The 25,114-nt window shown below is 46.4% G+C and overlaps 2 protein-coding genes across 2 annotated transcripts; both read right to left on the bottom strand.

The window, feature by feature from the left end:
* Positions 1 to 342: 342 nt before the first annotated feature.
* LOC115404053 (thymidine phosphorylase-like) lies at positions 343 to 9,661 on the bottom strand. The gene is made up of 2 exons (XM_030113192.1): positions 9,501 to 9,661; positions 343 to 729 (listed from the first exon to the last, which is right to left on the bottom strand). The coding sequence occupies exons 1-2, from the start codon at positions 9,616 to 9,618 to the stop codon at positions 590 to 592; spliced, it is 258 nt and encodes an 85-aa protein (XP_029969052.1). The 5' UTR covers positions 9,619 to 9,661; the 3' UTR covers positions 343 to 589.
* Positions 9,662 to 9,788: 127 nt separating this feature from the next.
* On the bottom strand, positions 9,789 to 16,087 carry LOC115404034 (thymidine phosphorylase-like). The gene is given in 12 exon segments (XM_030113171.1): positions 9,789 to 9,955; positions 10,030 to 10,193; positions 10,460 to 10,579; positions 10,671 to 10,702; positions 10,704 to 10,760; positions 10,763 to 10,804; positions 10,878 to 10,931; positions 10,933 to 10,977; positions 11,417 to 11,464; positions 11,466 to 11,620; positions 15,551 to 15,674; positions 16,037 to 16,087. Coding segments are annotated over 11 exon segments (963 nt in total). The 5' UTR covers positions 15,669 to 15,674; positions 16,037 to 16,087; the 3' UTR covers positions 9,789 to 9,827.
* Between the last annotated feature and the right edge of the window lie 9,027 nt (positions 16,088 to 25,114).

Raw genomic sequence — 25,114 nt, 5'->3', positions numbered from 1 at the left:
GTGGATTTCTGATTCCGATCAATAAAATCTGTCAAACTTCAGCTCGACCCGACTGAACCGTCTCCAAGGCGCCATGCGGAAATGGACATTATATTTTCCCCCAGTAATTCAATAGAAACTTTAACGTTTACTTAAAACGTTCTGGTGAAACTGCGACAGTCCTGCCGCTGTGCTTCTGTTCTTTGTATTTTTATGAAGTTATTGAAGTTTGAACTTTTTAAAAAAAAAAAGAAATTGTGTTTTTTGTCAACCAAACTGTTTAATAAAGTTTGTTGTTGTATTCAGATCTCCTGCATGCTTCTTTTTACATGAAACATAGATGATGAAGTTGATACAAAATTGTGTATATTAATAAAAATTCCTTTAATCTGTTGAAATCATGGAATCAGACGTCTGATCAAAATCCGTTCTGACGGTCAACAGGAGGGTTAGTAAGTGAAATTCATTCATATAGCGTTATTCAAAGTGCTTCACTGTGGTAAAGAATCAGATAAAGATCACAGATATAAAGATAAAAGATCAGTCAACAAGATTAGTGCGCTGTGATCAGTTAAAGTACTGCTGGGAAACGTCAGCGCCTCCTGTGGGTCTAATGCAGCAGCTCTCGGACCAGGGGGAGTCTCTTCTTCGCGCCGGCGTCGGATCCCACCTTCAGGACGCTCTGCAGGCGACTCATCTGGTCTGGAGTTGGAGCCAGAGTGTCGTAGTGCAGCCGCAACCATGGGGCGCCTGAAAAAAAACATCAGGAGGAGGTCCCTGAATGCACCGTCAACTCCAGCAATGCTTGTTATATCATCATCATCATCATCATCTGTAGCGGAGCCAGAGTGGGGGCAAGGGGGCGGTCGCCCCAGGGCCCACAGGGTTATAGGGCCCCGTTTCATGTGACGTGTTCACATTTAATCGTAAATAAATTATAATAAAATGTGCAGTGTGTGTGAGACGGTATACGGTATATGAGTGTGGGCTCCCATTTGCCCATTCTTACGACTGTCCATGGATGCATCAGAGCTGTCAGCCAGGCTGATTGGCTGTGCGGCATGAACCAGTTTTTCTTTGCACTTGATCTGAACTCTGGAGGGAAGTTAAACAGCAAAAATGGAGAAGGAAAAACACCAAGAGAAAAACAAAAGAGAGAAAAGAGAAGTTGGTTGCTTCTTGTCAGCAACTAACGTCTTACTTTTTGTCAACACCGCACCGTGGCCGCGAGAGCCCGACAACGGTGACTGAAGGCGAGGCTATGCTAGCCGCTAGCGGTGCGACCCAAAACCCAACATCGGAGGCCAGACGGTCAGACCTCACCTTGCTGAGTGTTGAGCGGGACATTAACATTGATGAGGAGAAAGTGGTCGGCAGGTTTGCCGCCATGAAGGAGAGGAGGGCAGAACTTTAAAGAACGACCACAGCATGTACAAAGTTCTGAATTGTCCTGGATTGTTTATTTCGAGGATGTTCAAGGATCACGGAGGAATCAGTTGAACTGCAGGCTCCAGCACAGACAGAGCCACTGGTGAGTCAGTGAAACCTTCAAAAATATTATCTTTATCAGCGTCTTGAACACCTGCCGGTTTGAATGTGCCTTGTGTTGCGCTTGTGATCCCCTCTCAAATGTGATTTATTTATATTTTAAAAATAGGCAAATGCCTTAATACCTTTATTATTTACTTATTGTTGCCAGTGTTAATTGTTAAAAGGGTTAAAAACCAGAAGAATAACAGTGAGGGCCACTGTAGCATTTAAATTGAGGGTAGGAACCTTTGGGTGTGTTCGTTGTTTCTGGATGCTCCTCTTAAGGTGTGAGACCGCCCCTCCATCTTCAGATGGATTTTGCAGCAGAACAACACGGTTCAGTGTGCCTCATTTTCATGCACTTTTCACCTGTTTTTCAGGCATTGAATCCAACAACTTAATCTTATTGCTGTGCGGTACCCAACCTAGCTTGGGGCCCATAACAAAAAGTGGGGGCTCGTCCGGGATCGGCGCCACCATCTGGTTGGAAGCTGATCCAGTGATACTAGGACCAAGGGACCAAGGTGACGAGACATGACTGCGGACTAGAAGTCAGCAGGTGGGTGTCCAAGGGTGGGGACAAAGAAAAGGATCTCACCAGGGAGCTGCACTGCTGAATAGTGAGTCAAAGCACGTCAGTCGCTCAGTAGCCACACCACTGGTTCACCAAGACCAGCATTTTCCCCAACGAGACACCGCAGAAACACACACCATGTCACGAGCTCGGAAGGAACTTGTGTGGAGCATTAAAAGGAACCTGTTTAAGCTGTCGGGCGCTGACCTCTACCAGATTGCAAAGGACATTGGAGGTGACGGCATTGGACAGTTGAGCTCAACTGAAGAGGAGGAATGTATGGAGTACATCATTTCCTACATGCAGTCGAGCACCCTTCTAGAAAGTGAAGATGAAGGTACTGGCCCACTGCTGATGCTGAACGACTTGATTAACAAGATTATAATGGATAGAATGCTGCCAGCTGATGTTACAGCCCATGCCATTCCCCCTGTCACTACGGTCCCATCAGACCACGCACCAACATCACCTGAACCCCAAATCAGCAGCACCGTGTGGCCTCATCCCCATTCCAGCCCCCTGCTGACACGGCGAACCAGCCAATAGAGGAGCTGAGGAAAATGTATGAGGAGCTTGGCAAGAAACTGACACAATGTGAGTCTGCAGCCGCCTCCTCTGCCCCCACACACAACCGCCAGGGTGGATCTGTCATGGACCCTGCCAGAGCACGTCGGAGAGAATGGTGCCCCTAAAAGATCTTCCTTACCTTCCACGACGAGAGTTCAAAGTATATGGAGGCCAAGTTGGGGACCAGAACTCTGAGGTTAGTTACAATAGTATCAGTAAACAGCTTGATGAAGGAGTCAAAGAAGGTTTTCCAGATACTGAGGTGGTCCGGGGCGTGCTGAGGATCATCAAACCAGGTACATTCAAGGACATGTTGTTAAGCAAAGAAGATTTGACTGTCGCGGAGCTCAAGATCTACCTCAGATCCCATCTTGGAGAGAAGGCCACGACAGAAGTGTTTCAGGAGCTCATGTGTGCTCGGCAAGCAGAACAAGAGTCGCCTCAGCAGTTCCTGTACCGCATGATTGGACTCAAGCAGCGACCTCTTCCAGTCCAAGCAGGCCGACACAGATATTTCCTATGACTCGAAAACCATCCAAGAGGTCTTTCTCAATACGATCTACCAAGGCCTGGGAGCGAAGTATGCAGATCTGCGACAGAGACTGAGGCCCCTTGTCACAAACAGCCATGTCACAGATGAAGAAATCCTCGGCCAAATGACAAAAATGATCAGCGATGAGAATGAGCACCAGCGCAGACTTGGTCAGCTCCCCCGCCAAAAGACAAACCACGCCCACAGTGCCAAGGTGGAGACAGATGGACAGAAGGATGACAAATCTAGAGGATCCGCAACAGATAACAAGAACGTCCAGACCATTCAGCAACTCAGTGCGCAGGTGGAGACCCTGACACAAATGATGGCCACGTTCATGGACTTTCAAGCGAACAGCAACCAGATGGCTCACCCCTTGTCCCCTCCAGGTCAGTTACCAGCCCAAATCACGTCCTATCACCCTTCCACTCACCCCCCAGCCACACTTTCCCTCCGCCATCGCCAGCCCGTCCTTCACCCCATCCCCAGTCACACTACCCCCTCCAGTCATCCCCAATCAAGCCTTTCCCCCACCCAATCCCCAATCACACCACCAGGTCCAGCCACCATCCACCCCCCAGTCCTTCCAAGCGAGGCGTAGGACCGCTCGTTGTCCAAGGTGTACGGAAGAGAGCCTGCAGGATTGCAACCACTGCTTCGTGTGGGAGAGACAGGACACCGGGCAGTGGGGTGCCTGAAGAGGACCAGGTTGCCGGGAAACGAGAGTCGGTCTCTGACGAGGGACAGCCAGGGATCGGTGCACCGCCTCAGTCCCAGTCAGTAGACCCCGCCCCCAAACATCCACCAAAACAGTCCAAAAACCCCAAATCACCCAACCCAAGCCGTTACTTGCCAGAGTGATCACAGATGCCAAGCGCCCCTGGTGGGAAAGAAAAGCCAGCTGAAATGCTTGATTAATGGACACCCTGCAACAGTCCTGTTTGACACTGGCTCCCAGGTGAGCATTATTGATAGAGAATGGGCTAAAAAGCACATCCCCAGCTACCCAGTGAGATCGCTGCAGGAACTTCTGAAACAAACCTGGAAGTCTACGCAGCGAATGGCCAGCCCATCCCCTATGACGGCTGGGTGGAGCTCACCATTAACCTCACCGGGAATGAAGACCCCAACCTCATTGTCCAGACCCCCTTCCTCGTCAGTCAGTCAACTCAATCCCAGCCACTGGTAGGAGCCAACGTACTGGAACAGGTGATCAAGAGACAAGAGTCCTCTGATGTTGCGGTTACCACGTTACTCAGCCTCCTGCAGAGTGCCTTCGGAATGGAGGAAGAACAGGTGGTGGCCATGGTCAACAACATCCAAGTCCCCCAAAAGACATTCTGTGACCCAGCCACTGTAAGAGTGGGCAGAGACAATGTTGTTATCCCAGCAGGAAGGGCAGTACATGTGTGGTGCAGGATTCCCCCCAACTTTGACACCACTGATCCCCTTGTCCTGTATGAGCCTGCAGGAGAGAACCCTGTTTTAGACCAGCTGAGTGTGGGAGAAGGCCTGCTAGAAATCAACCACACACGGCGACCTCATGTTAAAGTGCCCATTTCTAACCACTCAAAGCATGATGTCACCCTACCGAAGAGAACGAATCTAGGTGTTATCCAGCATGTCAACAAGGTCCTCGAAGCAGACACCGAAGTGATCCACCAAGCTGGCGTCACCCTGGCTTCAGCAACGGTAGAGGTTAACCACACCGCCTCTCTCAGCACACCCCACACTGAGCCCTGGCTACCGCCTGTTGATATCAGCCACCTGGATCCAACACAACAGCAGGTGGTGGAGAGAGTGCTACGTGAGGAATCTGGGGCCTTTTCGAGAGACAGCAGTGACATCGGCTGCATCCCTCACTAAAGATGGAGATCAGACTCAAGGACGACATCCCAGTGCAGAAGGCTACGCTTCGATTCCAAAACCACTCTACAAAGAAGTGAAAGAATACGTCCAAGAGCTGCTGGTGAAGGGATGGATCGTAAAGTCCCAGTCCCCCTACGCAGCTCCTGTCATATGTGTGAGAAAGAAAGATGGGACCTTGCGCCTGTGTATTGATTACCGGCTCTTAAACAGCAAGACAGTGCCAGACCGACATCCCCTCCCCCGGATCCAGGATCTCACTGACTCTCTGGGAGGTTACAGCTGGTTTTCGATCCTCGATCAGGGCAAAGCCTATCACCAAGGCTTTATAGCCGAGGGTTCAAGACACATGACAGCGTTCACGACCCCGTGGGGACTGTACGAGTGGGTCAGAATACCCTTCGGGTTATCCAACGCCCCCGCAGCATTTCAAAGGAGCATGGAGGAAATGCTCGACACGCTCAGAGATGACTGCTGCATCCCCTATCTGGATGACGTCCTGTGCTTTTCAAAGGATTTTGACCAACATGTGCAGGTGCTACGCAGAGTCCTCCAAGCTCTCCAGCGCCATGGCGTGAAACTGAAGCCGGAGAAATGCGAGCTGTTCCGCAGAGAAGTCCGCTATGTCGGTCGGTTGGTGTCTGCAGACGGAGTGAGAGTGGATCCCAAGGATCTGGAGGCAGTGCGAGTGCTGAAACAAAGGGCACCAAAGACAGTCGGAGATGTGAGACAAGTACTAGGCTTCCTGAGCTACTACAGAAGCTTTGTACAAGATTTCTCACGCAAAGCTCAGCCCCTGTATGACCTGCTCAAAGTACCATCTGACAACTTCCAGTCCAAACCCAAACGAGGCAAGACGAAATCCCCCCAACTTTCGTCTCACACCCCGATTGAGTGGAAAGAAGAACACCAACAGGTCCTGGAACATCTGGTGGACATGCTGATGACACCCCAGTGTTGGCGTACCCCGACTATAACCAGCCCTACACCCTCCATACAGATGCGTCCCAAAAAGGCCTGGGAGCAGTTCTTTATCAACACCAGGACGGAAAGTTAAGAGTGATCGCCTACGGCTCACGCACATTGACCCCAGCGGAACAGAACTACCACCTGCACAGTGGCAAGCTGGAGTTCCTGGCGTTAAAGTGGGCGGTATGTGATAAATTCCGGGACTATTTGTTCTACGCGCCTCACTTTACTGTCTTCACCGACAATAATCCCCTCGTGTATGTCCTGAGTACTGCCAAGCTAAATGCAGTAGGTCACCGGTGGGTGGGACAGCTTGCCGATTTCCACTTTGACATCAGATATCGGCCGGGCAAGAGCAACATCGATGCCGACACCCTGTCCCGCTGCCCCTTGACATGGAAGCCCTCATGACAGAGTGCTCGGAGGAGTTGACGGACGAGCCGTGTGCACTGTGTGGGAAGGGACCCGAAGAGCCCAGCAGAGGGACGTTGCCTGGGTCGCCGCCCTCAGCTTAGCATCCCAAGACCAACCTCAGACCATTGCGGCCATCAGTCATGACGAGTGGTAAATGAACAAAGAGCCGACCCTGCGATCAGGAAGATCATTGAGTTAAAGGAAAGCAACACCCCGCTGACTGAGTGCAACAGAGGGAACTACAACACAGACACCATGAGGCTCTTAAGAGAGTGGGGCAAACTGCACATAGAAGATGGCCTTCTGTACAGGAAAACCACAGGTCGACGACAGCTGGTCTTGCCTGCCATCTACAGACCGCTAGCTCTCACCTACCTGCATAACAACATGGGCCATGTTGGAGTCGAGAAAGTCCTGACTCTAGCAAGAGAGCGCTTCTATTGGCCATTCATGAAAAGGGAGATCGAAGAGTATGTCACGAGAAAGTGCATGCCTTAAGCAGAAAAAACCAGCTGTGCACGAGAGAGCGCCCATGGGCAGTATCACATCAAACCCCTCTGGAATTGGTGTGTATAGACTTTCTCCACCTAGAGCCCTCCCGTGGTGGATGTGAGTACATACTCGTTGTAATCGATCATTTCACCCGGTTCGTACAAGCTTACCCCACCCGGAACAAAGCAGCAAAGACGGCGGCGGACAAGCTATTCAACGACTTCATCCCTCGGTTTGGATACATGTCAAAGCTGCATCATGACCTTGGACGTGAGTTCGAGAATGACCTGTTTAAGTCCCTGAGAAAACTTGGCGGTGTAGGCCACTCAAGAACCACTGCTTACCACCCCCAAGGTAACCCTGCTGAGAGGCTAAATCGCACGCTATTGCAGATGCTGAGGACCCTTGAAGAAAAGGAAAAAGAAAACTGGAAGGACCACCTGCCTCATGTTGTCCACGCATATAATTGCACGAAGCATGAAGCCACTGGATTTTCCCCCTACTACCTACTGTATGGCCACCACCCCCGTCTCCGTCGACCTTCTGTTTGGCCTCCTGACAGATGGAGAAGCAGATACCCACAGAGGATTTGCTGAGAAATGGGCAGCAAGAATGACTGAGGCCTACAGGATAGCCAATGAAAGCAGTCAACAGTCCAGTGCTACAGGCAAAAAGTACTATGACAAGAGGAGCAGAGGTGTGACTCTCCAGCCTGGGACAGAGTCCTCGTGCGTAATCTCAGCGAGAGAGGTGGGCCTGGAAAACTCCGATCCTACTGGGAGCAGACCATCTATGTGGTGAAGGAGCAGGTCGGAGACAATGTCTACAAAGTAGCCCCAGAGACAGGGAACCGCCCAACCCGTACCTGCATAGAAATCTGCTGCTGCAGGTGAATGACTTGCCGATTGAAGCCCCCCAGAAGGCACCAGTCACCAGCACACGTGAGTCACACAAGAAAGCCAAGACACCTCCAAAACCCCCAGAGCAAAGCAGAGCCAAGACAGTGACTCTGAAGAAGAGGATGGCGTGTACCACTACTGGCTGCGTGGTCCACCCGCTCTGCCCTGCCCCACCAGAAAGTGTGACCCGTTACTCACCAGAAGATGAGCCACAGAAGAACTTTGAGGAAGGACAAGTCCATCAGGGAGAGGTAGCTGTTGCTGAACCTGAACAAGAGAGAGAAACCAACAGAAGAGGAACCAGAAGTACACAGTGAGACTGGACCTGACACAGATCAGCCTCCAGCCAATGGTGACCAGGAAACACCTGAAGCAGTCGACGTGGAGGGAGACATCGAGGTGCCACAGCCTCAACGCCAAGCCTCGCTCAGACAGTCCACGAGGGTGAGACGTCCTGGCTATGTGTTCACCTACCCGCCTCTTGGCCAGCCATCCTACCAGCCACGTCCCATGGTGAATGCAGTCGGAGCCCATCTGATGCAGTGGCCCCAGCTGTGCTACCCCCAGCCCCACAACCTTCCCTTTCCACCATCCTGCTCCCGCCCATCCCAACGTATCCTTTCTTAAACCCTACTTATCCTATGCATTGTTTTTGAACTGAACTGAACTGAACTGAGACACTGCAAGTGCCAGAGACTTTGTGCACACCAAAGACATACCGACCTCAGGGCATGCTTGGTGTGTCGGTCTTATTATATGCACGTTTGGAGTTAATGTTGAAATTCAGGGTTTTCTATTATTATTCTACTATTATTAACATCAAGTGTCAGGAGCCACTTCTTTTTGTCGGGGAGCGTGTGATCCCCTCACAAATGTGATTTTTTCATATTTTAAAAATAGGCAAATGCCTTAATACCTTTATTATTTGCATTTATTGTTGCCAGTGTTAATTGTTAAAAGGGTTAAAAACCAGAAGAATAACAGTGAGGGCCACTGGAGCATTTAAATTGAGGGTAGGAACCTTTGGGTGTGTCGTTGTTTCTGGATGCTCCTCTTAAGGTGTGAGACCGCCCCTCCATCTTCAGATGGATTTTGCAGCAGAACAACGCGGTTCAGTGTGCCTCATTTTCATGCACGTTTCACCTGTTTTTCAGGCATTGAATCCAACAACTTAATCTTATTGCTGTGCGGTACCCAACCTAGCTTGGGGCCCATAAACACGCTCAACAATAAGAGCCGCCGAGTCTATTTTTTTTTAATTATACGTGAATTCCAAAAGATATAGATAGCTGCGTCTATATCTATCTGAATAGATTGTGTAATTTTAGACCAGCTGTGTTCATTTATATTTAAGCTGTATCAACGACGGTACAGATTCAGCCCGTGACTTTTATCGGAGCTTTCAGCACCATGGACAGCAGACGCTCTGAGATTGACACCTGTCAGGCTGCTTTTGTATGTTTGTGTGTGTGCGCGTGTGTATGTGTATTTGTTCTTCAGAACAAGTTTGTGAGTTTATTCTGCTTTCTGAGGCATATAGGTTTGCTTGGCTCAATAACAGTGAGCATTAGTGTGTTTGATGGTAGGATGAGGTAATGTTTGAATGGTGAAATTACTATCAGAATGCTCCGCCCCCTCTGTACTGAGACACACGCTCGCCTCTGATCATCATCCTCACCTTTCTGGACTCTGTCTCCCACCGACAGCAGAAGCTCCGCCCCCACGCTGTGATTGACAGGCTGCCCGGCCTGCGATCGCCCCGCTCCCAGCTTATGAAGAACTTCAGCCAAAGTCATTCCGTCGATGTCCTCCACGAATCCTGCAGGACATTCCGTCACCTCAGTGACACAAAGTCTGGATGTAAAACTTCACTTTGTCCTCGAACGTGTCGTGTTTGATCTTCTCACGTCTTCCTTGGCTTCCAGCTCCAGCTGGCTCTTAGACTTCCTCAGGACGGTGAAGTAGTCGGTGTTGGAGGAGCAAAGCCTCCGGGCCGTCTCGCCGTCTACGCCCTGGCCTCCATCATGGCCTGGAACTTCGACAGAGCAGCGCCGCCTTTCACGGCCTCCGAAATCTTCCTCTCGCCCTCCGATAAGTCGGACGCCAAGCCGATCTTCTCCAGCAGAATCCCTCCTGCACAGAGACCATTCCACTTGTTTTATTTCAGTTTGATCCGTTACGGAGGTTCGACTTCGAGCCGGCTTTACCCAGAGTGTTGACCAGCTCCACGAGGTCGGACGGCCCCTTCCCCTTCAGCGTCTCCAGAGACTCGATCACCTCCAGGCTGTTCCCCACACATCGACCAATCACAGTGTCCATGCAGCTGAGGACGGCCCCCGTCCGGATCCCCAGCCCGTTACCCGTGTCCACTGGAGGGAAACACAGAAAACCAGGTCAGGGTTCTCACTCGGGCTCACGCTGGAGATTCCTCCCCTCCGGGAATAAAGAAAGATGACAGGATTTGGTTTGTTCTGAGCTCCGGGGCCAACTCATCTTAAAAGTTTTCAGGGTTCCTGTTCTTTTTAAAGGCCAAAGTCTGGAACTTCTGATTTTTTCTGAAATTACAACTAATTGGTGGGGAGATGTCAGTGTCCCGTCTGACCGATCACTCATGATAATGGGTGCCTTGGTACTTATAGTATTCGTGCTAACGCTTTAGCGCTCTCCAGGTCTTTGTAGAGCGCCGCTTGTCCAAACTTCACGTCCAGAACCAGAGCCGACAGCGACTCGGCTCCTTTCTTTGAAAATTGATGGAACCTGAAAAAACCACAGTGTAAATCCTCTGTGTGTGTGTCTGTGTGTGTGTGTGTGTGTGTGTGTGTGTGTGTGTGTGTGTGTGGTGGGGCACCGGTTGATGAGCGGTATGTTGTCCACGGTGCTTGGTGGCGTCCCGCAGGGCGTACATGACCCGGTCAGCAGGGACCAGTCGCTCCGTTTTGGACCCACAATGCAACAGCCCACGGAGGTCAGGATGTCCCGGATCTGCAGGAGAGACACTCCCACATCAGACTCCGCCCACACCTCTCACTCTGCAGGATTGGTTTGGCGGAAGCACCTGAGCAGCTGACTGCTGGATGTTGTATCCAGGGATGGATTCCAGTTTGTCCAGGAGTCCCCCCGGTGTGAGCTAAGCCCCGCCCACTGATCTTTGGTACCTGGCAGACAGAACTCTGGTCACGACGGCGTTCAACAGGAAATCAGCCAGCTGTAACCATGAGGCCCCCAAACACCTTTCATTCATAGTTCACCTGATTTCTTTTTTGTCTAACATCTGGTCGGGGTTAGGGGTTAGGGTTAGGGGTACCATTAGGGTTAGGGTTAGGGGTTAGGATAAGGTTAGCCGTGAGGGATTCCAAGGCCTAGTGGGGCGTGGCCACCATCACTGTCATGTTTTGGCCTATCAGAGATCAGAGAGGATCACAGCATCCATTACAGGCACATGCACAATCTGTCTGTCCTCATACTTCTATACCAGGACATTCGTTCTCTACTGATCTATTGTCTATGTCTGGAGTTTTCAATAGTTTGAAATTTCTCCAAAGGTTTCCAGATCAAACAGGGACAGGTGATGTTCCCAGGTGGACGTCGGTCTACCTTACAGCCGCAGGCGGCGAGCGCCGGCGCCAGCACCAGGCTGATTTTTGTCCCCCACGCCCCCCGTGGAGTGTTTGTCCACCACCAGGCCCTTCCACTCCTCCGGCCAGGGTCAGCACCTCGCCGAGGTCATCATCTCCCTGGTCAGGGTCCGGGTCTCCTCGATGACCATCCCCTTCAGGTAGATGGCCATCAGCATGGCGCCTGGAGGCGGGAGACGGAGTTTGTGTGGACACCAAAACAACAAGTCCAGATAATGTAATCTTCTGAAAAGCAGCAGGACATTCAGCCCTTCCAAAAAGGTTTATTCAAATAAACATTTCTTCTTCGCTGGACTTTGAGGGAGTTTTTCTGGCAGATACAGTTGACCTTGGATGCCTTTGGGGTTTTTCCTGACTGTTTTGAGCCACATTTTGAGAAGTTTACCATGGAAACCATCTGTGGAAGAGGAAACAGAGCCAGAGCTCCATGTCGAAGTGAAAGTATACCAGTCCAGGCTGCAATGACTGCTTTTGTAATCTGTATTTCTGCATTGATCAACCTGTTAGAAGCAAATCAGTGGCAATGGCCTGTTATTAACAGCTCATCGTGGGCTCTTACTCATAACCACAACGTTTTGCTTTTTATCAGTTTTTTATGGGTTATAACCTCCAATTTGTGTCTCTCCTTCACCTCATTTCACCTTCTGCCTCGACCAGCACCAGCGACCCAGTTAGGCTTGGTCGCTTGGTCCTCCCCCTCCCTGCTGCAGAGATGCTTGTCCAGGCCTTGTTTCCTCCAGGCTGGACTACTGTAACACCTCCTCATCGGGATCTCTGGCAGGAGCCTCCAAAAGCTCCAGTATGTATAGACAGCGCTGCCAGAGTCCTGATGAGGGCGGAAACATGAGCACATCACCCCCATCCCTCACACTCTCCACTGGCTTCCCATTCAGGCCCGTTTATAGAACAGATCCTCCTGCACCCCCATCACTGTCTGCACGGTGCGGCCCCCACCTCCAAACTGAACTGCTCAAATCACACACCTCTGCCCGGACCCGGTCAGGCCAGCAGCACCATCTGGTTCAGCCCAGGACTCGGCTCAAAACCATGGGGGACCGCGCCCCTTGAATCCGCAGCTCCCCGTCTGTGGACCGCTCTCCCCAGACCTCCTCAGGGCCCACAAGAGGGTGGATGCTTTTTAAAAAAAGGGACTGAAGACCTTCCTTTTTAGAAAGGCATACCAGCGCTAATGTTGCTTTTAAAGTATGCTGTATTGTAATGTTTTTAACCCATTGTAGCACTTTGAGATTTAGTTTCAAATGTAAAGTGCGTTATAATAAAACCTATAATTTTTATTATTATTATTATTATTATTATATTATTATTATTATATTATTATTATTATTAGGCTTGGCAGGACCCGCGCTGGGGTACGTGGCGACTCTCTTCCTGTGCCGTCAGACTTGTCTCCAGTGTTCGGGCCTTTTGGGAACCTGAACTAACTAACTCTGTCCCTGAGTGTGTTCGAACAAAATCCAGGCACACATCGCTCCACAAAAAACAGTCCCTAACTCTGGACTCTCACAAAAACCACTATTTCAATCGATTGTCTAGCAAATGGGTCAGCATTATTGGATATATACATATATATATATATATATTATATATATATATATATATATTATATATATATATATATATACATACATATACATATACCTATACATACATATATACATATATATATATATATATAATATAATATATATATATATATATAGGGGAGAGCGGGTAATTTGTGCCAAGGGGCAAGTTAGAGCCACTCCTATATTTAGGAAAACATAGTAAGTTTTTGGTCATGTGACCACATACTTTGAAGAGTGTCCATTCTGCTCATCTTGCAAAAAAGGGAGACACATGGCTTGAGAGTTAAGCACATTTAAGTTCAAAAAACATTTTTTTGCCCTCCAAAGTAAAATTTCCATGGTTAAGGTTTTTGATTGCTGTGTTTGAACAATTACAGAAAACTTTGAAAACATTTCACACATGTTTTATTGCTTTAGTAAGCTACATCATGAGTCTATACAGTAACATGATGCAGCTCAGAACAGCTGGGGGATGCATTTTTTTTCAAAATGGTGGGCCTGGCTAATTTGTGCCAAAGGACCTGGGGTAAGTTGTGCCACTGGCAAACTTAAGTTGTGCCACTGGCACGACTTAACCCAACTTATGATTATTTACTATATAGACTTATTGTATTTTATTGTTATTGTACATCTTATTCTTCCATTTGATCACTAAAACTATGTGTCATTCTTAATTTCAGATCAAAATCCATCATGTCACGCAGATACTAAAGGAAGACAGACAGGGTTCCAACTTTTCAAGTTTCTGAAGCAAGTTATGAGGCCTGTTGATGGAAAGTCCATCTTCACATTTAGAGAGAATGATGAAGGAGTCTTCCCTTGATGCGATGTGCTTTAAAACATTTCCCACACCATAAAAGAGTGGTGATAGAGCCAGAAGGGAGCGCAAGTTCTGCACTGCAGCATTGACAAGTGGAAACGTCCAGTAGTAGGTCGAATCTCGAAGACATTCAGATGCAGTCAGGCGCTCATTTTTTATTTTTTATTTTGTTCTTAGCAGGTGTTCATGTGGCACTGGGCCTTGTGAAGCAAACTGGCCTTGATTAAGTTAAAACTTTAAATAAGCATTAAAACAAGTACTTTCTATTGAATTAGTCTTGTTTTTATCTAGCATTATCATTTTTGATATTAAAATGATCTTTTTTACTTCAGTTATCAGTGGCACAATTTACCCCAGTGTATTCTGACTAATGGCACAATTTACCCCGCCACTTGGGGTAGTTGTGCCACAAAACCACTTTTTTTCCAAAGCTATATTTCTCACACAGTTTATTTCAGATCCAAAGTGACTGCCCCCCAGGGATGCACAACATCCATAAACTGTATGAAATATTTTAGTTGCGGCATTCCTGTAATCTCCTTGTGTAAAGGAAGGGACTTTAAGTAAAAATTGGCACTACTTACCCCACTCTCCCTATATATATATATATATATATATATATATATATATATATATATACTATATAATATATATATAATATATACACATATATATATATACACACATATATATATATATATATATATATATACATATATATCAGTGGTGGACAGTGCAGTCTCACACTAAGGCCTTCAGAACAGATCCGCCTGAACCATTCCACCTCTCAATAACTATTTTGTCTACAAAAAAATCTTATTATGCTGATATGCATATAAAGAGTTGTTGCACAGTAGATAGATACTTGTGCAGCCAGAATAAATGCCTTTGCTGAAGTGCACAAGTCTCCTACTACATCTGTGCACATACAATTGAGCATCAACAACTTAATAAACAGCAATATTATTTAGCAAAAGAGGAACATTTTACTCACCAAAATCCCGATTATTTGTAAACAAAATCCATCCTCCTTTCCTTCCTCAAAAGAGTTCATTTGTTTCTGTCATATAGATTATCCGTGCGTTTCAGTTCCATAAAGCCAGGGCTGAAAGTCCAGCTGCCCTGTGGGATTTCTGGCCCAAGTTTTATTTCTCTTCAGGTCTTCTTCTTTTTCTTTCTTTGGAATAATTGCGGTAGGCGACCAACAACTTAGGTGCCCCTACTGTATCTTTTGGTTAATGTAAATCAGAAGGCCTGGATCTGCTGTTGTTAGAAGCCAGAAGGCGCTGAGTCGCCAACTCGAAATCTGATTGGTTGAAGCAACTGTCTGTTTGACGCTTCACGTTACTTCACTGCGCCATCAGGAATGGACAGTGAAGGCCTCGGGCAGATTCTTTGACCCTAGCAACAGATGATGCCTGAAATCTGATTGGTTAAATGATTTAATCTGAAAAAAAACATGTCTGGAAGCAGCGCAACCACGGGAAAACTATGAAAAGGAACTGGAGCATACCTTTGGAATATTTATTAATTATTTATGGACAAATATAATTTACATCAGTCTGTAATTCAGATAATTTTTAGGCCAGCAGAGAAGGCTTTGCAGGCCCTGACGGCCCACCACTGTGTGTATATATATACTACTGTATTTAATTTTCTTCAGAATATGAACTGGAGCAGTTTGTACCGATCTGAGACTGCTGGATGCTGCCATTGGAGACGGCCTGAACGAACGCCGCCACCTCCTCGTCGCTCAGAGTTTCTCCGTCTCTCTTCTTCCTGATCAGCTCCTGCATGGACGACATGTCGGCCTGGATGGGGAAAGCACAAAAAGTCGGAGAGACTTCACAGTCCTGGCTCCAGCTCACACGAGCACCATCTTCTCCTTAGTGTTAGCAGAACCAGCCTCCGTCTTCGGCTCGTCCACTGAACAGGCTCGATGGAGCGAAAAGGACAACATCATCTGCATAAAGCAGAGAGGAAGTCCTGTGGTCCCCGAACCGGACCCCCTCCGGTCCCCGGCTGCACCCAGAAATTCTGCCCAACAAGCGGCCCAGACCCCCACCACAGAGACCACTGACATCCCACCATCTGGTGAAAAACCTCCGTTCTGGATGGATAGTGAGCGTTCTGAGAGAAAGATGTTAAAATGATGTGACTGAAGCCCTCCTACCTTCACCCTGCTCCGTGGCTGTCCTCTCTACAACTGATTCTTTTACTTTGGTTTCTAAATTACTGTTCTGGCAAAACTGCCTGTGAGCTGCTCCGCCTCCCACTGCAGTCTGAGATTAAACCCTGGAGGAAGTTACCAATCTCATGTCCCCGGCTGACCGGGGGCGGAGGAGCCGGTCTGCACCGAGGCAGGACTCACTGCAGGCTTTCCTCTCTGGATCAGGTCTTTGTTTAAACATCTCTTTCAGTTTGCAATGAGAAATGTTTGGTGCATTCAAGAGCACCTGGGAAGTTTCAAGCGTCATACTCAGACTTTAAATTTAATGTTTTTTTTCCATAGAAGTGCAAAGCTTGTGTTGATTATCAGATTAATACAAGAATGAATAATTATTAAAATGTTGATGATGGTAAGTTAGAAATTCACTAATGAGGGACTCTGAGAGCGTGTGGTGTGTGAGAAAGCATTTGATTTATTACTGCATTTGATTGCTTTTTCTGTTTAAACTGTGTGAAATAAGTGAAATGTTACTTGGGTCTTTATTGCCAAATCATAATTAGTTCTCGTATTACTTTGAATTCAACCTTAGTAAAATTCTTAAACAATTACGCTTGTAGGAGGCATTTGGGTTGTATTTTGTGTTTTCATTGTTAATGTTTTTCACCTAAAGAAACCTGGTTGAATCTGCGACAGAACCCAAGGAAACCGAAAGAATTCTAAAGGAAGCTAAAAAAAACCAACAAAAAACCTCAGGATCCAAAGTAAGTACTAAATAAAGTAAAGAAAAACAAAGAAATCCAGAGAACTAAAGAAAACTACAGAATTGTAAAGGAACTTAAAACAGCTCAAGAAATGTACAACAACCTGCAACTGAAACCTGATGTGATGAAAATAAAAACTGAAAGAAAACTTGGACTGGTTCTTTGACAAAGGAGCCACTCTGAAAGTTCCAGAGGCCACAGAGCATCCGCCCCCCCAGGGCCCCGGGTTCGAGCCGCTCCCCCCTGGCAGGGGACCGGATGTGGCGTCTCAGGAAACCGACCAAAATAGGAGTAAATACGGAGCCATGGATTTCAACAGTTTTCGCATCTGTTCACTCTGGGACCTGGTTTCAAAAATGTTGGGTCTCAGATCCACGGAGTGCTGAATTGGTGCGGATGACAGGGTGAATGGATCAAATATTGGCCTGGATTGATCTTTGTGTGGATGGAGCCTCAGAGTCACGGTTTTTGTCATAGTTCATGTTTCGGTCTTGTCTTCCCCTCTTGCCTGATTGCCGTCCCTGCCTGATGTGTTTCACCTGAGCCTGATCGCTCACTGCCGTCACCTGGCGCTCGGGGCTTACAGGAGGCCGTCTGTCGGTGTTCAGCTGTCGGGTCGTCTTGTGGTCATGATTGTGGTCGAAACGCTTCAGACACGAGTCGGACTCGTGTTTCGGGACTCGTGAACAATCACTTTGTTTTCCTGTTTCCTTCCTTACTTCTTTTTGGCGTTTAAACCCGACGGCTCCAGGTCCGGCTGCGTGCTGGAGGGAGGCTCTTTCAGTCCTTTCTCAAACAAAAAGCCACGAACTGATTACTCCAGGTCACTAAAGAATTAGTTTTATAACAACTTTAAATATGCACATATAAATAATTACATAAAGAAAAAAATCACTGAACCATCAACAACTAGAAAAGCTGCACTTTCAGATGATCCCAGGAGGACCTTTCCTGAGGCGCCGCCTCCAGTTACCTTCCTAACATCCTAACAACCAGAACCCAGTCCAGAATTCATTTTTTCCCTTTCGTTTATCAAAATGTGGAGAAGAGACATGAGAGATTTATTTTTCAGAGGCTTGAGACTCTGTGACTCCAAGTCCTGGATTTTGGCTCCTCTTCAGTTATATTTGGACTTTTGGATTTTTTGGACGCGTTGGCTGTGCCTGGCATCCTGGGTCCTCCTCCATGCACCTCCTTCCCTGAAACATGACAGTTTTTCCACCAGTGTTCTCGTCTCAAGTGGATTTCGGAGAACAGACCAGATTGAATTTATATTTTCACTGCCGGCATCGTCCATCATCACCGCCAATGAATCAACAACAACCAGAAATCATGGGAAAACCGCCAGAGCAGCACGGAGGGGTCAAATGTGGACAAGAAGACGATTCGGACGCCGTTCCAGAGTGTTGAAGACGTCTTCACTTTACAACAAGCAGCTGCCTTTTATCTCTGACTGAATCTTTCATTCCCAGCATCTAAGCTCTTTGTGTTTTTGACACAATCGGACCATGTGTGACCAAATGTCACACCGTCGCTTCTTATGAAGTGTTTCCTTCCACCTTCAAGCATGCAGTCATAGAACCTAAACTGAAGAACCCTAACTTGGACCAATATGACCTAAGAACTCCAGACTGATGTCTAAACTCCCCTTCCTGTCCAAAATGTTAGAAATCTGGTGTCTGAGGACAGTCCTGGTCCTGGTGGACCTGTCTTCAGCCTTTGACCCAGTCGGCCTCCAGATCCTGATGAACAGGCAGCAGGACCTGATTGGCCCGTCCGGTCCAGAGCTCCAGTGGTTTTCCTCATATCTGGCTGGTCGGAGCTGCAGTGTTCAGCCAGCCTGCAGTGTGGTGTCCCTCAGGGCTCAGTTCTGGGACCCTCCTGTTCCCGCTATACGTGCTTCCTCTGGGTCAGATAATCCAGCGGTTCAACGATGTCTCGTACCACCTATTTGCTGACGACCTGACGACCCAGGATTTAAAATCCTGCTGCTGACCTTTGACCCCTAGACGGCCAGGCTCCCATGTCCCATCAGAGACCTAATCACGCCCCTACAGCTCGGCCCTGTACTGTGCAACGTTTTGATCCTTAAATGATTTTTACACTGTGAAGCTCGTTGTGAGGCTGATCTGGGAAAAGCGCGACATGAATACATTTTACTGACTTACTTTCTTCTGGAGCCAGACCAGCGACTCGATGCTCTGAGGAACCTGGTTTTCCTCTCGTTCTCCGCTCAGAGCAGCTCCGACCCTCGTCTGGCGGCGGCGGCGGCGGCGGCGGCGGCGGCGGCGACGGCGGCGGCGGCGGCACTCTGTCCACAATGACCTGGCATCCTCACCGCGCCCGGGTCGGCTGTGGCCAATGGGAGCGGAGAGGATGAGGCGGGCAGCGCGCCGGGCCAATCAGCTGGTCCGCTCACCCAGAAAGAAAAAAAAGGAATTTTTACCTGCTGAGAGGAGGTGAAGTTCACATGGGGACAGAGCAGTGTTTGTCTAACTGCTGGTTCACACTCTGCAGAGGTCACCCAGAGGTCACTCACCTGCAGCACGCCTCAGTCAGACCGATCCTTGGTGTCTGAACGAGGCCAAAATCCACCCACAGCTCCGGGAAGGACGTTCTCTGAATCTCATTTCAAGTATCGAAGCCAATCTCAGCCAGGAACCATGGCAAAGTATAAATCATGATCAATGATCATTTTCAGACCAGAGACTTCAGTTCATAAGTCACTTATTCAGTATTTAACACTGATAAAAAAACTGTATATAAAATATATATTTTAGAGCATCTTCCTCCCACTGACGGATGCAAATTCAGCTGAACAGCAAGAAGATGTTTTTAGTTTATGACTCAGAAATGTTGAATAAATGAGATGATTTTTGTTACTTTAAATCATGAAGCAGGTGATTCCAAGGACAGTTTTTCAGTGTGTGTGTGTGTGTGTGGTGTGTGGTGTGTGTGTGTGTGTGTGTGTGTGTGTGAGAGTCGGATACTGATCTAAATTTGTGAAATTGTTTGTAACATCACAATGATTTTTAAACGTTTTCCAAGAATTTCCAGAAATGTGACTGTTATAGCACGAATTACTGTGGTTTGTTCACATTTACTCATCAGAAATGTGAAATTTTAACATCACCGGTTGAAATATGAAGGAAATCCTTCCTGATGCCTTCAGTGTGATGCTTCTTGTCTTTATATTTTCTCTTTAATGTGATTCAAAGTGAATCAAGCTGTCAGTTTTTGTATTTTGTCTTGATTTATAATAACAGTAATTCAATACTTTATTTGAAATGATCAACTTGTTTGATCTGATTAAAACTCATTTTAAACGTAATTTTTTAAAATATTATGCTTTCATTTTTGAATTTGCGTTAAATGTTTGATTCTTGCGGGATCTGATCTGCAGAGCAAACAAACCTGCTGCTGATAAAAACCCAAAGTTTCAGTTTGTGTCAAACTCGTCGCTCATTAACTCTGCTTTAATCCAAACAGGTCAAAGGTCAGAGATCTGAGGGCCCGAGGCTCTCGATGTGAAAGAATCAGACGGGAGACGGCGGCGCTCGCTCTTTGTAATAAATGAGCGTTTATTATAAAGGTTACAGTCTGTGGTTACAGAGCTCATCAGGTGTCCGTCGGTGTAGCTCCTCACTTCCTAGAAAAGGGAAGAAAAGAAAAAACAAACTACAAGAACACACACACCACTCAGTCCAGGAACTACACACACACACACACACACACTGTAAAAGAGGAAGCTGGAGAGGGGGGGTGGGGGGGGGTTTACCATCAAACCATAAAACTACAACCGGGTGAGGATCAGGAGGTTTCACACAGGAGAGGAATCAGGACTTTCAGCCAATCAGCAGGAAGCTGAGGGTTCATCGGAGCCCGGCGGCGGCGGCGGCCATCGTGACTCAGCCTTCCTTCACTTCCTACATCTGAATCATCCTTTCATCACACTGAGGAGTGAAGCGGTTTTGTCTCCAGCTGTCGGTTTCTGGTCACAGCCGGACTTTTCCAGTTGGAGCTCGTCTGTGAGCAGTGAAGCTGCCCGGCCGAGCCAGCAGGGGGCGCCGAGCCAGCAGGGGGGCCGAGCCAGCAGGGGGCGCCGCGCCAGCAGGGGGGGCCGAGCCAGCAGGGGGGCCGAGCCAGCAGGGGCGCCGCGCCGCGAGTCTCTCCGCCTGGACTCTGACACCGCGCCATGAAACCGAGCAGCTGGAGACGAAACGGCGACGCTTCATTCCAGTAAAAACCAGCCCCTGTCGTCTGAACGCCGCCGGTCTCTGATGGCGGCTTTCTGCCTTCTGATTGGCCGAGCGGCACGACGGCGGCGTATCGGAGGGATCCCAGCACTTGACCTAAGGTCCGAGGTTTCCAACCACATCCAGCCCGGTGTGAGCGCCTCGCCCCGCGGAGACTCTGCCCAGTAGACTACAAGTCCCTCATATATATACTGTAGATGTACACCATATAGAAATATAGATCTGCGGGCCGGGACCGCCCACAGACGGCAAACTGGAAGTTTTCCTCAACATCCAGTCAGAAAAGTCAACAGAAAAGTTTATAAAACTAACTTTTTTACATGAGTCGTTGATCTCAGAGTTTCCTTCACAATAAAAGCTGAATTAATAGTTTTGACAAGGAAAACAGTCGACGTAAAGATTTGAAAGTTGTTCACAATGATTAATGAACAAAACGGAAACAAAAAAGGAGTTGAAAAGAAGAAAGCAGCTGTTTTATGACTTTATTTTGCTACCTTCAGAAAACTAACCACAAAAGTTAAAAAAATATGTAACAACATTTAAAAAAAATGTTGATACCCTCTAGTGGTGAAACCATGTAAAGGCAATGCTTCTTCTATCGCAAAACTAAAGGTTCAAGTTGATCTCGTTTTAAAACTTTTGAGGCGATAGACAATTTTATTTTATTTTTTTTGGTTTCAAATCAGTTAAACAATGAGTAATTTAATTTTGGGTGGAATACATTGCTTTGAACAATATTTAAATTTTGTCCGCATTTTAAAAAAAAATCAAACATGTGTTGGGATAGTTCTTGAGAAGAGGAATTAAATCTGGGAATTAACTGAACAGTCAAGAAAAGTTGTGATTTGTAATTTAAGTCAAAATGCATTTAAAATACAGCGATTCAGGAAACAATATAGAAGAGATGATAATGCTGAAATGTAAAGGAAAAGAAGAAGCTGAGATTAAAAAAAATACGTAATGATTTAAACTATTAGGGAATCACGTTCAAATTTTTTAAACAATTATTTCCTCAAAACTTCAAACATTTTGGGATTTGTAAAAAAAAAAATCAGATTAATATTTTTCAACAAAAAAAAGGAAGGTTCGCGTGTGTATTTATAAACCAGGTAAATGTGGAGGAAACCTGAAGTTCCAGTGCAGCTGTTTGCCGTCTGTGAACGTCACACATGAATAAAGACTTCATATCAAAATATGACCGTATAAATGTTGGCGTCTACTTGTTATAAAATATGTTACACTATAGCTACATAATTCTAACGTAATATATATTAAACCGAGCCAATAGTCTACTGCTGTACACAGGCTTCACTTTCCAACACCACATCGTTCGCTTCCTTTATTTAAAACTTTGGAAAATCGCGTCGGCGGCTCTGCACGTACGAAAGTCGCATAAAAACCGTTGTCATGGAAACAGGCACTGAAGCATTGATTGTGCTTTAGAGGGAAGGAGGGGGTTGAAACGGGGGAAGCTTTTCAAGATCGACGCTAAGAAAAGACGAGGATTAAACTTTGCCGGCGTTGGTCGGGTGGATTTCTGATTCCGATCAATAAAATCTGTCAAACTTCAGCTCGACCCGACTGAACCGTCTCCAAGGCGCCATGCGGAAATGGACATTATATTTCCCCCCAGTATTCAATAAAATCCTTTAAAAAAAGCATTTTTGCCACCAAAAATAAAAAAAAGTTTCATGATAATAGTTGAAATTTGTGGAATCAGGAAAAGAAAAGCTAACAACTTAATATTTTATAGCTAAGATCAGAATTTTGGGAAATGAACTCCAATATTTCAATTTTTTTTAAGAATTACATCAAAACAAACAAAAACCTTTGTTTTTGGTCAGTAGTGGGGAAAAAAAAATCTTGTTTTCCTGCTTTTTTCTTGGTGGGATGTTGAAATGGTCCTTGAAAAGTCCTTATTTATGCTTTTTTCAATAAAAACAAATTATTATTAGAATTTTGTTTTGACTTTGCCACAAACACTGACACAAACAGAAGGTTTTTGATCGTTAACAAAAGTTATTAAACTTATTTTTATGCTTGAGTAAAATATGAAATCTTATTTTAGGATAATAATGAATTATTATCGTCAATACGAGTTTTTTTATTTTTAAGCTTCAAAAACGCATAACTGTAAAACTTAAAGAATTTTTCAGAACAGACATTTTCAGCTTCTGCTTGTCGAGTAAAATAAAAAAGAGAGTTCTTTCAGTAAAAAGCTCATCGATTAGCATCAGCACTAAGAAGACTTCTAACCAGGCTGTAGCTGCTCATCCTTCACAAACCTGCGCTAAACCTGTTCTGATCGCAGCGTCTTCATTTTCTCGGTTGTCCTGAAAACATTCGCCACTCGTCAATCCGTCCACAGATTTTCCCGCTCTGAAAGTTTTAGTGTGATTTAAAAGTTAATCTGGTTTTAAGGTGAAAAACTGTCTATAAAGATGGCTGACAAAGTGTTTCAGGACCTCAATGTTCGTTTAACTGGTGGATGAGAGCGATGTATGAAACATTCTACCTTTGTCCACCGGGGGGCAGTGTTGAGTCAGGTTATGTAGTAAATTTTGCAGAAATGTTCTATCATTTCAAAAAGCATTTTTTAGTTGAACATTTCTATTCATCAATAAAACAAAATTCTTTGAGTTGTTTTGAACAATTGTAGCAACAATATAAAACAAAATTACATGTGAACCTTTAACGTCTGAAGCCATGTTTGCTTCCTGGACAGTTGTGAACACATTTCAGACAATAACCGGCATTTCTACACTTGTTATTGACTGAAATGCATGCTGGGAAGTGTCTGCATGCGCCGAAACGTAATGAATTTACAGCAAGACGTGAATGAGTCGGCAGAATTACGGTCGGAAGTTCAGTGATGTGAGATGAAAACAACTTTAAAAGGCTTCAATGTGTCCAATAATAAATAGAATTCAAATAAATGCATCTTTTTCATTATTATATTAAAAAAACGGAGGCATTCGCACTGTTCCCCTTCGGATTTTATCTCCTTTTTTGTTTATTAAATTTGATCTTTGAAGCCTTAAAAAAGATGAATTACTTTTTCCTACAGTCTTGAAGTAGATCGCTGCTTAAAAACTGGTTGTTGAAGGTTTCAAGTTGTTTTAATAACCAGGTTGAAGTGTTCTGGACCTGTTTCACATCGTTATAAAGGTGAACTGTTAGAGGACCGGTTCTCAGCCGGTCTGAAGGTCATGTTCGGTCTCGTTTTGGTCCGGTGAGCAGCTGGCTTTAGTTTGGTTCCTGGACCGGTTCTGCAGTAGTTTCAGATTAATCCTCTTTTCCAGCCGGGTTGTACTTCTCTGTTTTAAACTCTGTATTTGGATCAGATTCTGGATCAGTGCCTGGACCGGTCTGGATCAGACGCAGGACCATAATCTGGCTGAAGGAACAGCTTCTGGATCAGATTTAGTTTCAGTTCCTCGAACAGATTCTAGTTCTGGGACAAGAACCCTCGTTCTACTAAAAACAGATTCAGAATCAGATTTGGATCGTTTTCTGAGTTAAATCTGATTTCGAGTATGTAGATCAGAGTTTGACCCGATCCTGGATCAGATTGTAGATTAGAATGCGGATCAGAATCAGAATCGGTTCCTGGTTCAGGGATCACATCTGGATCTTTCCTTGTATTTTTCAGTTCTCAGAAAAAAAAGACTTTTACTGAAGAGACGGCACCACGCGGTTAGCCTAGCATTAGCCTAGCATTAGCTTCAGAAATCGTCGTCACAATTTGTGGGTTCATTTCTCGGCCTGGTGGTTGCGAGGAGCAGGGCGGCGTTAACGCCGGGGCGTCTTCCCTGCGGCGATTCAAAGCGATTTGGTGATCTGGAGGAAACTCCACGTATGGCGAGGAAAAGATCCCCTTTATGGCAGAGAGGAAGCTCCACGTATGGCCTGATCCTGGCGCTGCGAGCCGTTTGGCCGGACCGAACCGGGCCGGTCGCCCCGGCTCCGGCTGCGACGGGGGGGAAGATGTCTGTATATCAATATAGAAGCATATTCATGAGTATATATATAAGTATGAGAGGAGGGTGGGGTAGAGTATTGTC

Source organism: Salarias fasciatus, chromosome 17, assembly GCF_902148845.1.
Source record: "Salarias fasciatus chromosome 17, fSalaFa1.1, whole genome shotgun sequence".
Lineage (NCBI taxonomy): Eukaryota > Metazoa > Chordata > Actinopteri > Blenniiformes > Blenniidae > Salarias > Salarias fasciatus.
This window is presented reverse-complemented; position numbering and strand designations above follow the sequence as displayed.

Bases quoted from the DNA above. Each gene is read 5' to 3' on its own strand.
- LOC115404053 (XM_030113192.1), bottom strand. From the start codon at position 9,618: ATGACTTTGGCTGAAGTTCTTCATAAGCTGGGAGCGGGGCGATCGCAG. The intron at 730-9,500 runs GTGAGGATGATG...GTTTTTTTTCAG, and splicing joins GGGAGACAGAGTCCAGAAAG to GCGCCCCATGGTTGCGGCTG.